Source organism: Panulirus ornatus, chromosome 65 (assembly GCF_036320965.1).
Source record: "Panulirus ornatus isolate Po-2019 chromosome 65, ASM3632096v1, whole genome shotgun sequence".
NCBI classification, from domain to species: domain Eukaryota; kingdom Metazoa; phylum Arthropoda; class Malacostraca; order Decapoda; family Palinuridae; genus Panulirus; species Panulirus ornatus.
This window is the reverse complement of record NC_092288.1, coordinates 10,140,744-10,152,003: the sequence shown is the minus strand read 5'-3', so window position 1 is coordinate 10,152,003 and position 11,260 is coordinate 10,140,744. Positions and strand designations below refer to the sequence as shown.

General features: G+C 35.2%; 1 protein-coding gene across 4 annotated transcripts in view; it reads right to left on the bottom strand.

Moving 5' to 3' along the window:
• Positions 1 to 847: 847 nt before the first annotated feature.
• LOC139746475 (charged multivesicular body protein 7-like) overlaps positions 848 to 11,260 on the bottom strand; it is a 194,226-nt gene continuing 183,813 nt past the window's right edge. For all 4 annotated transcript variants that reach the window (XM_071657744.1, XM_071657743.1, XM_071657742.1 and 1 more), the window contains 5 exons: positions 10,019 to 10,140; positions 8,837 to 8,952; positions 7,237 to 7,342; positions 6,557 to 6,719; positions 848 to 5,129 (listed from right to left, as the gene is read on the bottom strand). In XM_071657744.1, the coding sequence (XP_071513845.1) occupies positions 5,044 to 5,129; positions 6,557 to 6,719; positions 7,237 to 7,342; positions 8,837 to 8,952; positions 10,019 to 10,140 (593 nt within the window). In that variant the 3' untranslated portion in view covers positions 848 to 5,043. The remainder of the gene's footprint in view (positions 5,130 to 6,556; positions 6,720 to 7,236; positions 7,343 to 8,836; positions 8,953 to 10,018; positions 10,141 to 11,260) is intronic.

Genomic DNA, 11,260 nt, shown 5'->3' with positions numbered 1-11,260 from the left:
TCATTATAATGTCCACTGCAGCCTGGATGGCAGCTGTTTTTTTTTTCTTGTCTATTTTTGACAAACACCAGTTACAGACATAATTCAAAGCAATGTTAGCCTTGGTTAATGAAAAAAAGAGGAGATAGAAAAGTAATATGGGTATATTTAATTAACATATAAGATGGTTCTAGGCACTACCTCAATGCTCTATAAAGTCAGTATGATACACCCTCATGTCTCAAAATTTGGGGACAAAAAATTAAGAGAATTATGGATTTTTCTGGACCATGGCTATTGATATTGCCAAATGGATCTAATCACATATTAATTAAATCATAACATAACCTATCAAAATTGATTTGCCAAATATTCAGCTATGCAACCTAGGACCTAGGACCCTTCCATTCATCTTCAAGGCTTAAATCCATATGGGAACGGGGAAAGGTGTGTTTCTTTTGATGCACTGATGATAATGCACCTCGCCAAAGGTGACTTCTTGCTTGCACTGTTACAATTTGCAGGCAGAGTCCAAAATGTCATTTTCCTAAAAATAACTTCATGAGAATTTTAAACATGTTGCTTTTACTCACCTTAATATTTCTTCTGTGTTTTCCATCCCAAAATGTACAATACAGACTAAGGTAGCAACAAGGAAACTGAAGCATGGGGGTAACAGCTGGCTCACTTGAAGATGAAGGTGAGTAACATGAATGTTATCACTCTGCAATTAGGTTCATGCATCAGGAGAGAAAGGAGACAGGTGTTGTTGTGCAGACATAGTTTGTGAAGGAGCCTCTGCATTTGCCAAAGACAAATGTTCATCTTAGTCCTACTTACAATTCAGAACCATAAAAAAAATTCCTTATTTCACTTCCATTAAACTTTATTTCAAAATGTAGTCAAAATATATTTTTCACAATAGCACCAACTGAAGCAGTAAAAATCTACTATAAAGATGGACAATAAACAGATATTAAAGAATGAGCATGATGCAAATACTGCATAAGAGCTCTTTATAATAAGTTAAGATAAAATATGTAAATGGATACAACAAAAGTTTTGGGTTTAACTTTTTTCCATAATGCTATACTCCAAATCTCTTTTTTTCCATAATTTTTATAACAACAGAAATACATAAACTTTTGAACACTTATTTAACTAATAAGAAATGAAGTCAAATCTATTGACCTTGTACACTTATGTTCACAAAGTTCAAAGCAAAACAATTACTGTGCCTCCTGAGTTACACGAAAAGTTTACAGGTATTTCTCGTTGAATCATCTTTGTTCCATTCTACTCGTCAAATGTGTCTCTGAGATTATGAGCACTTCCACAGTCACAAACAGCCTTGAAAGAACTCATTGGTCTGTTGCTGTTTGAATTCCTTTGTCTCTCTTTTCCAATGGTCACTGAGATTGCATGGGAAAGTGAATGCCCTAATCATGGTAATCTCACATACACTAAGAGAATGTCCAAATCATGTATCTCATATACACAATCACTAAACATTCTTTTTTTCTTTTCATACTTTATTGTTTTCCACATTAGTGTGGCAGCACAAAGAAATGGCCTTTTTTCACATTCAATAACTCATGCTTAATGTACCCAAACAACAGGCCCACATCCACAACCAGGCCCCACATACAGTACTGCAAAGTCTTGTCAGCCCCCTATATATTTTTGAAAGTGGTCACACTTACACTGTATTATTTTGTCATCTCTCTTTTGGATTTGATTACCATTAACAGATGTCTGGGCATGAAACTGGCAAGTTTTCTTAAGTACTCTAAGTCCAAGTTTTGGTTCCATAGGGTCTTGATCTGAATTAGGCAAGGCTCTGATGAGACGTTGCAGGAACCAGCCACCTAATCATGCACTAAGCACCAAGTGCACCTAAAAATCTCATGTGTGCCCACATTTTCTTGCTTCCAGGTAAGAATTCAGGCTTTTTCCTCCTTAGAAAGGTAAGAGTCAGCCATCTTAAAGCACAGGTGGAAGAAATACATTGCCTAAAAGAGAAATTCCCAAAATGAAGTAGCAGCTCTGAAAATATCCGGGGGTCAGACAAGGCTTTTTCTGGACACCGTACCTTTCTGTGGTTTCCCCCAACTGCCACATTACTCACCTTTGCATTCAAATCACCCATCACTATAACCTGGTCTCGTGCATCAAAGCTGCTAACACACTCACACTCAGCTGCTCCCAAAACGCCTCTCATGATCTTTCTTCTCATGACCAGGTGCATAGGCACCAATAATCACTCATCTTTCTCCATCCACTTTCAGTTTTACCCATATCAATCTAGAGTTTACTTTCTTACACTCTATCATACACTCCTACAACTCCTGCTTCAGGAGCAGTGCTACTCCTTCCTTTGCTCTTGTCCTCTCACCAACCCTTGACTTTACTCCCATGACATTCCCAAACCACTCTTCTCCTTTACCCTTGAGCTTCATCTCACTCAAAGCCAAAACATCCAGGTTCCTTTCCTCATACATACTACCTATCTCTCCTTTTTTCTCATGTTGGTTACATCCACACTTTATTGAATAAGCTGGCTTTCTTAAATCATGTAAAACAGAAGACTTTAGGCCTTATTTTCAAATAAAATCTGCTTTCTTTTGTTGAATAAGTAAATATAATATGGCACAAAAGTACTATAAGCAATACATATATATTACTACCTCAATAAAAAAAATGGCAGCAAATAATTCATGAAATAAAAATGATTGTACTTTAGTTCTTTTATAGTTGTGTACAGTATGAATACAATGATGAAATTGCAATGGATTTTCTGGATTATAATAATCTACAGGTAATTCATTAAAAGAGTGCCAACACAATCTTTTATCCAGAAAATTACAAAACTGAAAATCAAATAATTTACACATATACTATCTATCTATCAATACTACTGATACTAATGTCTTCATCCCCATCTCCAGCTTTACACAAGACCATCTGATAGAAAAGGCTCACTTGCATATTATCATGTGATCTGACAACACCAACCTTATATCTTAATGGACCTTAAGTCTTTCATTGTGCTCTGCCACTACTGCAGTATTATACAATATGATGCACTGTGCCACCATCATCATGCCTTCATTGAATTTACTAACCAGTGTATGATTCCAAATGTTATCCTTGGATATCACTGAGAACCTAACAACATAGCTAGAAAAAATATCAATCACCAAAGACACCCTAAATTATCAGAAAAAGTGTAACTGCATCATCATTTCAAAAAGTGTGAATTATGGAGTCAATATTGTAAACGTTTTTTACAGCAGACATGACAATTTCTCTTGTATTCTTGTCTATACTCACAATGAAAAAAGTTTTTAATTTAACCATGAACAAAATGTCCCATCTGTTTAAAGAAGTTATTTATTTAATTCTATTATACTTAGTTGCTGTCTCACGCGTCAGCAAACAGACGAAAGAATGGCCCAACCCACCCAAATACACATGTATAAACATAAATGCCATCTAAGTGGATATAAATATAAATGATGCACATGAAATATAAAAATACATAAAGTATGTGAAAAATACTTTCCCTCAGGAAGAAGGACAAAGAATACTCCCTATATATCTCCAGCATGTCATGGAAAGTGACAAAGAAAGGTGGGAGTTGGGGGTTGGAAACCATCCTTTCCTGTATTGCTTTTCAAAAGGACCAGGAAAGAGCCAAGCAAAGATCTTTCCCTCTAAGGATCATTCAGTTATTTCTGACACTATCTTGCTTATGCAGAAAATAACAAACCCATATTAAAGAAGAGAAAGCAAAAAATACCTGTTACTTATATGAATGGGAATCATCAAATCATGACTAAAAAAAAACCATTGTGTGCAATATATCTATATGTGAGTAAAATGAAATGACACTTCAAAAAACCTAAAATCATCATAATATTACATAAATAATGAGGATCTATGCCACCTGCAATTCATCAGTTCAGCATCCTGCCACACCAATATGCAGAACAGTACTATACACATTTTTTTTAAGGGGGGAAGAACATTTTGTTCAATGATGTATGATATATAGAGATATTCTATATGGGAATTTTCATTTTCAATCTTTTTGATTTTTGCACATGGAAGAACTACCCTTTCAGCAAGAATGCAAAATGATAGGGTTAAACCCCATCTCTACCTATTACAATATTTCTTCCTAAAAACATATTCATATTATTGTATACCCTCTCTCCTCTTTACCAATACCACATTCCCTTTTGTAAATCCTTATGCTGAAATATTATTTGCAAACCTCATTGCCCAGTGATAGACATATTCCATGTATCCTTTCATCATCATCACTTTAATCGAGAACCCACCTCTTTCTACATGTACTCTCTCCCATCCATCTGTTCACATCATACATTACACGTAGTTTTTCCCTGGGATCTATTCATTTGGAAAGTATCCTGAAACTTTAGTTTGTTAATATCAGACCCATAGCCAGGACTCCCATGTGAGTGGTCAAAACTTTCATAAAGTGAGCCTTTTGTTCAACAATGTAGTCGCTGCAGATGGAGATGAATGATAGAGAGGCACTTTGCATGAATACTGATAGTTAGATTTGCTAAGAGTAGCTTTTATTGAAGATTTTAGGGATGTAAGAATTAATTCATCAATTGATGCTATTTACTGCAATGATGGAGGAGGATCTATCACAGATGACCCCTCCCAACATTCTTCACAGTCATTACAACAATTTGATCTATCTCTGGAAATTCAATTTAGCTCATTCTCAATATATGTAATTCAGGTATTTGGGGAAAAAAATGTAATGTTAGAACAAAGCTTTTGAACAAATGTACATCAGCATAAGTTATTTTATGATGCTCAGGCAATACATTGCATCTTTTAATCTCTGTTTCATATAGTACTGGTAAATAGTCATATACTTCTTTATTTTAAACAAATTAGAGAACTTATGCTAAATTCAAGCAAGTAGAGTTGTAGTTATATCACCAAATTTATACATATTAAAAACTACACATATGAGAGACACAACTCCTTAATTGATAATAAATCTATTACTACTGACACTCATGCAAATTTCTCTGGGGTTCCTTCTGAAGACAAATTGAATGAAGACAAGGGGCTCCTCTTGGGCACATCAGGCAGATGCAGATCTGTGAGTGCATGATATTTTCATCAGCCATTAAAACTACAACATTTATCCATCTAAATATACTAATCTCAACTCTATTTCCTTTTTTAATGACAAGAACCTCAGCATACATCTTAGATGACTTAAAAGTATCCTAAATTTATCAAAGCACACAGCACATGTCTTTTTTCACTCAAAAGGATCCTAATCTTATGTCCAATGTGCTAAGCATACAAAGGTTATTCATTTCACTTTGCAAAGCATCTAGAATCATCAAGCATAATCAATATATCTAACCTAACCTTTACTCTAAAAAACAATACACCTCCATTATATATGACAAAAATATGACTCATCACCCACCACAGAATAAATCTCTTAATCTTATATCAAAGGCCAGTTCATACACAAAGTAAGAAGCCACATACCAAATTTCCCACACAATCTATTCACAGACTGAACGTTAAGAACACAGTGCATTTACCCCAGATTTTTTTCATGCTGATTGGGTTTAACTTCTCTCATCTTGGTTACTTTAAGGCTTGTATCCTGAATGCCAACAAACTACCAAAAAACGTATTTCAATAGCCTTACAGCTTCCTTACTCAGCACAGAGACCAGCCAACCTCTTCAGACAACAAAAATTTCCCTATCTTTGACAAACCTTGAGAATGGATTAAAACAGAAGAACAGCTATATACAATAGAACAAGTTTCATGGAAGGAAATAAAAAAAGTCTAACTAGAAGTGAGGGAACTCATCTATAAACAGAGGCTAGCAGCCATGGAATACCAATGTTGGGAGTCAGAAGGATGAGGAAAGACACAATAACACTCTAAAAGTTTCAGAATGAATAAATACTGAGCAGTTGTTCAAATCAAGAAATGGCTGGTTGATGACAGGACATAGCAAAAACTAAATTAGAATAAAATTACAAATTATATGAAGGCAGAAAACTAAATAAGAATAAAATTACAAATGATGTGAAGAAATTCTTCTTTTGTAACCGAGAGGAAACTGTAAATGAAAAAAAAAAAAATGAAAAAATTCTCCTTTAGTAACAGAGGAAACTGTAAACGAAAAAAAAAAATAGTTCAACAAATTGTACAATACCAAAAAATGCTTAAAAATGTTTGGCCTCAAGAGTGCAAAACTCCCTCCCTACTGCACAAATAGGTAAACACTACGCTCTGATGCCATCAGAATGCATCCACACATCCCTAAAGATACAACACACTAAACTCAAGAAAGCAACAAATAATAATTAGTTTGGGAGCTGAGAAAAGAAAAATTTTTTACAAATATACTGATGTATCAATGTCCATATTTTGTAAAATCAATGAAAAAGTTATCTACACAATTTAGTATATAACAGACTGGACAGTGCACTTTATCAGTTTGTAGAGATGCCTTATATGTATATAAAGTACATATATTCTTTACACCTACCTGTGTTCTCATTTGCATACTGCTGATCCACCTGTTGAGGTCCTTCCTCATGTTCCAATAAGTGATTCAATTCCGACAGCAAAATATCTTCATCTTCCTCAGTGTTTGGTGATTTTATGCCAGCTGCAAGCACTGAACTAACATCTTGGCACTCATCTAATACCTGTGCAAACAAAACTCAAGTCAATGCAGCATTTCTCATCTATAAACCATGATCATATTCATAAAACATTTTTTCATTTCCATAAACTACCTTTTTGAAAGAGTAAAGCCATTTCAGAGAAGTTTAAAAACTTAGGTATGAACTCTAACATAAGGCTTCATTCACATCCAAGACATCAGATTCTTCAGGGAAGGACAAAGATACTGTATGCTACACTTAACAATGAATTTCACAAAAAATATACACGAGTGATCAGGTGTAAGGTGGAAAGTTATGCTGCCAATACGTTGTGTAAACTTATCATATATTAAAGCGAGTTGATCTATCATAAACCCAATCATAACAGTACAATTATGCACAAAAATATCTTGAAGCTATTATAATGCAATATTATTTAGCAAGTAGCTCAGAAGTCAGTTAGTGAATAGATGTATTCTTCACTCTATGCACAATAATATGATCTTGAACAAACACCTTTATCAAAGCTTATTGCCTAACAAATACTACCAGACATCACCTGCTGTACATCATCCATAGTTTCAGCAACACTATCAGGCGATGTATCTCCTGACACAGCTGTACGTAGAGCCTCTACACCCACTCGGAAAGCTTCTAACACTTGCCTTTGAATAAAACAAAGATCATAAAATACTGACAACAATGCTTTAATATCAGTTCTCAAAAATCAACTATTTGTACCACAAAAAAAATCACAAACAATTTACTCTTACTTATTGTGGAAAAAAAATTAAGCTTATCTCAAAGTTGTCTGACATATGCCAGTGCAAATGATAATATATATCACCACCAATCAGGGGAGATGAGAAGAATAGTGGTTCACTTAATAACAAGTTTAGAACATAAAAATAACTAGAGTTCATGATTTTCTATGATCAGTATTCAAAATGTGATACTACTGTAAGTGAATGTGAATCACTACTTGCAAACAAGCTTCTGTCTTTGGGAGTAATGGTCAGTAAGGATGGTTGTGAAAAGCTAGTCAAGAGTACTGTAGCATCTAAGATGGACAAAAAACCTAGAGGTATGCCAAGAGCTCTGGTAAGTGAGATGAACTTAAGTGTGGAGTGTTTCAGGAGCTTTCATGATGGACTGCTTAACAAGGATAATTATTTCAATGTTTCAACTGTAATGCCATTCCAGTGTCAGTCCACCTACATGAGTAGCTGGAATGTCTTGCATATAGAAACGAATACCAAACCAGATTATATGTGAACACATTCTAGGTTTATCTGCTGTGACATGACACCATATGAATCTTGTTCTGAGTGATACAAGTAAAAGATTTGGCCTGATGCAAGATTCATTGTCACCAACATGATTTTTACAAGTTCCCATTAGAAATGTTAAAATTACATTTGCAACGATGTCTCATAATAAATGTAAGCAGCAACATTTAAGATATCAATATCACATACATTACAAAACTCAAAGAGGTTAAAAGATAAATTTCAAAGAGCCACCTTCATGTACATAAGGGTTATGGTACCTTAGATAAAAGCATAATACTGAGTATACTAAAACTAGGTGAAACTGCTCATGAAAACACTATTTTATTAGAAATGTATGATCAAGATTACAGAATAGCTTATCTTTACTGCCTCTTTTCCCTCATTAAATATTACCTTCATTTAGTTATGGCCATACTATATTCCAAGCCTGAAATATGACACCCTATTACATAGACTGCTCCTTCCTGATTCCCTATTTATTTGCTCCTTTCCACCTACTGTTGTTCCTTTTATTCTAGTCATAAAGAGTAATATCATTTGCTATATTATGATCATATTCCTAACATTTTTACAGTTTAATTCCTTGCAATATGCAAAGTTCAAAGAACTCACATTACCTGGAGTATTTGAAGAAATTTCTGCCTAAACTGTTCTAAACAAGTATAAGGGAAATTTCAATAAACAGACAGAATGATGAACTAATGCAAAATGTGTTAATTTTTCCGATGTTTTATCTTTATCTGGTATACAGTTTAAGGAAAATCCATCAGAAAGATTATGGGTGCATATGTAGTTCCTAAAAAAACAGGAATATTCTGCACTACACCTGTCATTACTAGTAAATCAGCAAAATTCTTTGTAACCTACTTGTTAATCCGAGTGTCTTGCAGCTGCTGGATGCAAGATGTGATATTCTCCAGTGCCCCCAGCTGTGTAGTTAATGACTTCTCCAATCTCTTCTTCCTCTTCAACATTGACAATGCCTACAAAATTTTACTATCACCCAGATATTCTTCAATAAGAAAATTTACATTTAGGTTAGTCAAACCTACCATAAGAGCAAAACAGGAAATTCTGAAGACATTCATTCAATCTGAGGACATTCATTCCATGTAACCCTATAACTTTTTAAATACTAAAGGTCTGTTTTCTTTGTAATGAATCCCTAATGAATCAATATTTTTTCTTGTCTTAAAGGGAAAATATTACAGTGAAGTCATTTTTTTTCACTATGCACAAAACATCAAACTTTGAATGAAAATAGCATTTATAGAACAAAATGCTTTCTACTCTATACATCAGTTTTATATTCAAGAACATGGAAACCAATGACCCAAGAGTCAGAACTTCTCCATTTTTCTGTTGGGAATCAATGTTACCTAGGAAGGTAAGAGGGATTTGCTATCCTGGTTTAAAAGTAAGGATCAGGTTTTGCCAGTCAAGCATCAAGGCCTTGTTAGTCTACGAATCAAGGTTTGCTAGTCCTCTGAACTGAGTCACAATTAAAGATATGTCAGTCACAGTGTTAAGGTATTTTGGCCTGAATTCAAGATATGCTTGTAAAGTGATTAAGGAATACAATTCCAAGGTATAAGTTTTGCTAGTGTCAGATTCACAATTCATTAGTCCAAGTATGAAGGTTTCCTACTTTATGACTGGTCTGCTTCACCTGGGATCAAAGGTTACTAATCTAAGAGCCAAGGATCAGGATTTAGTCGTCCAGGAATCAGGAACTACTTGTCGAGGAATTATTTACTAATTCATGAACCAGGGTCTGTTACTGTAGCAATCAGAATTTGGTAATCATGGATTCAGAGTTTATTTGTCCAGATATTAGGGTTTGCTAGTAGGTATCAAGGATTTAGAATTTGACAACGAGGATAGAGTGCTAATCTTATGGATCAAAAGTTGTTAAGCTGCAGAATTCGCTTAACCAAGGATTATGATTTGATACTTCAAGACTGAAATTTCCTAGGTCACAAGTCAGGGAAGAAGTGTAACGTAAATTTCTCGTCATTTGCCTTAATGGGAAAAGTCCCCCTGACTTACCTCAGGTTTAGAGCCAGAACTTAATGCACGCTTAGCTTCTAAGCGTAAATTAGCAGTCTCCTCACAGAGTTGAGTAACACTGTCCTCCACTTGCTGCTGAGCACACAGCAAGTCCTTTTCCGCTGAAATGTTTAGGAAGAGCTTTCATAAACACAAACCTTACAGTAAGTTCCTGCCACAGAATTCCCTGCTATGGGACTTTAGTAGCACACAGGAAGCTGGCCATTCCACAAGTTGGGACCACAGGTCAAAAAGTGCAATGATGTTAGGTGTATGTCTTTGTGTGGTGAGTACAAAACAACTGAGGAAACTGTTACATCTTGAGCATGAAGGGACTTGTGAGATAAAAATGACTTCTGTGATGCTGGAAAGACAGGTGATGTCCTCAATGCACATGAGAAAATGTAACACATACATGCACAGAGAGTGAAATTTTAACTGAGTGTATGTCTAACGCTTATCTATGTAAATACATATGCAAGTGGCAATATCAAAGGGGAAAATCACCTTTGACAAGACTGTATGATTATTGGCAAATGGCAAAGGAGCCCACCTTACCCTGCCCCAACAGAAATGCTTCCTTGAAGCTACAGTGGCCAAAAGAAGGGACAGAGAAGGGGGCCAGGTCAGTCCTCTGTTCGTGATGCTACTTCACTAATGCGGGAAATGGCGAATACGTACATGAGTATATATGTATATGTCTGTGAATGTGTATGTTTATGTGTTGATATGTATATGTATGTATATGTGTGTGTATGGGTGTTTATGTATACATATGTGTATATGAGCGGATGAACCATTCTTCGTCTGTTTCCTGGCACTACCTCACTGACACAAGAAATGGCAATCAAGGTTTATAATGAAAAATATCATATCTATATATTAAATATAAATATTTCCTTTTTTCCCAGATCACTCTTCTTACCCAAGCAAGGCAGCACCAGTAAGAAATGAGCAATAACCTCATTTGCACAAATCCCCTCTCCAGCTGTCATATAAAATGTAATGTTCCAAAATCACAGCCTAATCACCCTCAGCAAATCCCTATAAACTAATGCATGGTTTATAATATCACTATTACTGGTGTGGAATATCAAATCATAGTTATCCCCACAATCACTCTTGCAATAAATGACCCAGTGATGAAGCCTTCCCTCATTTCAATTCATGTACTGCCTTTTCTTCTTCCTCCCACTCTTTTGCACACACACACACACACACACACACACATATAGCAATAAA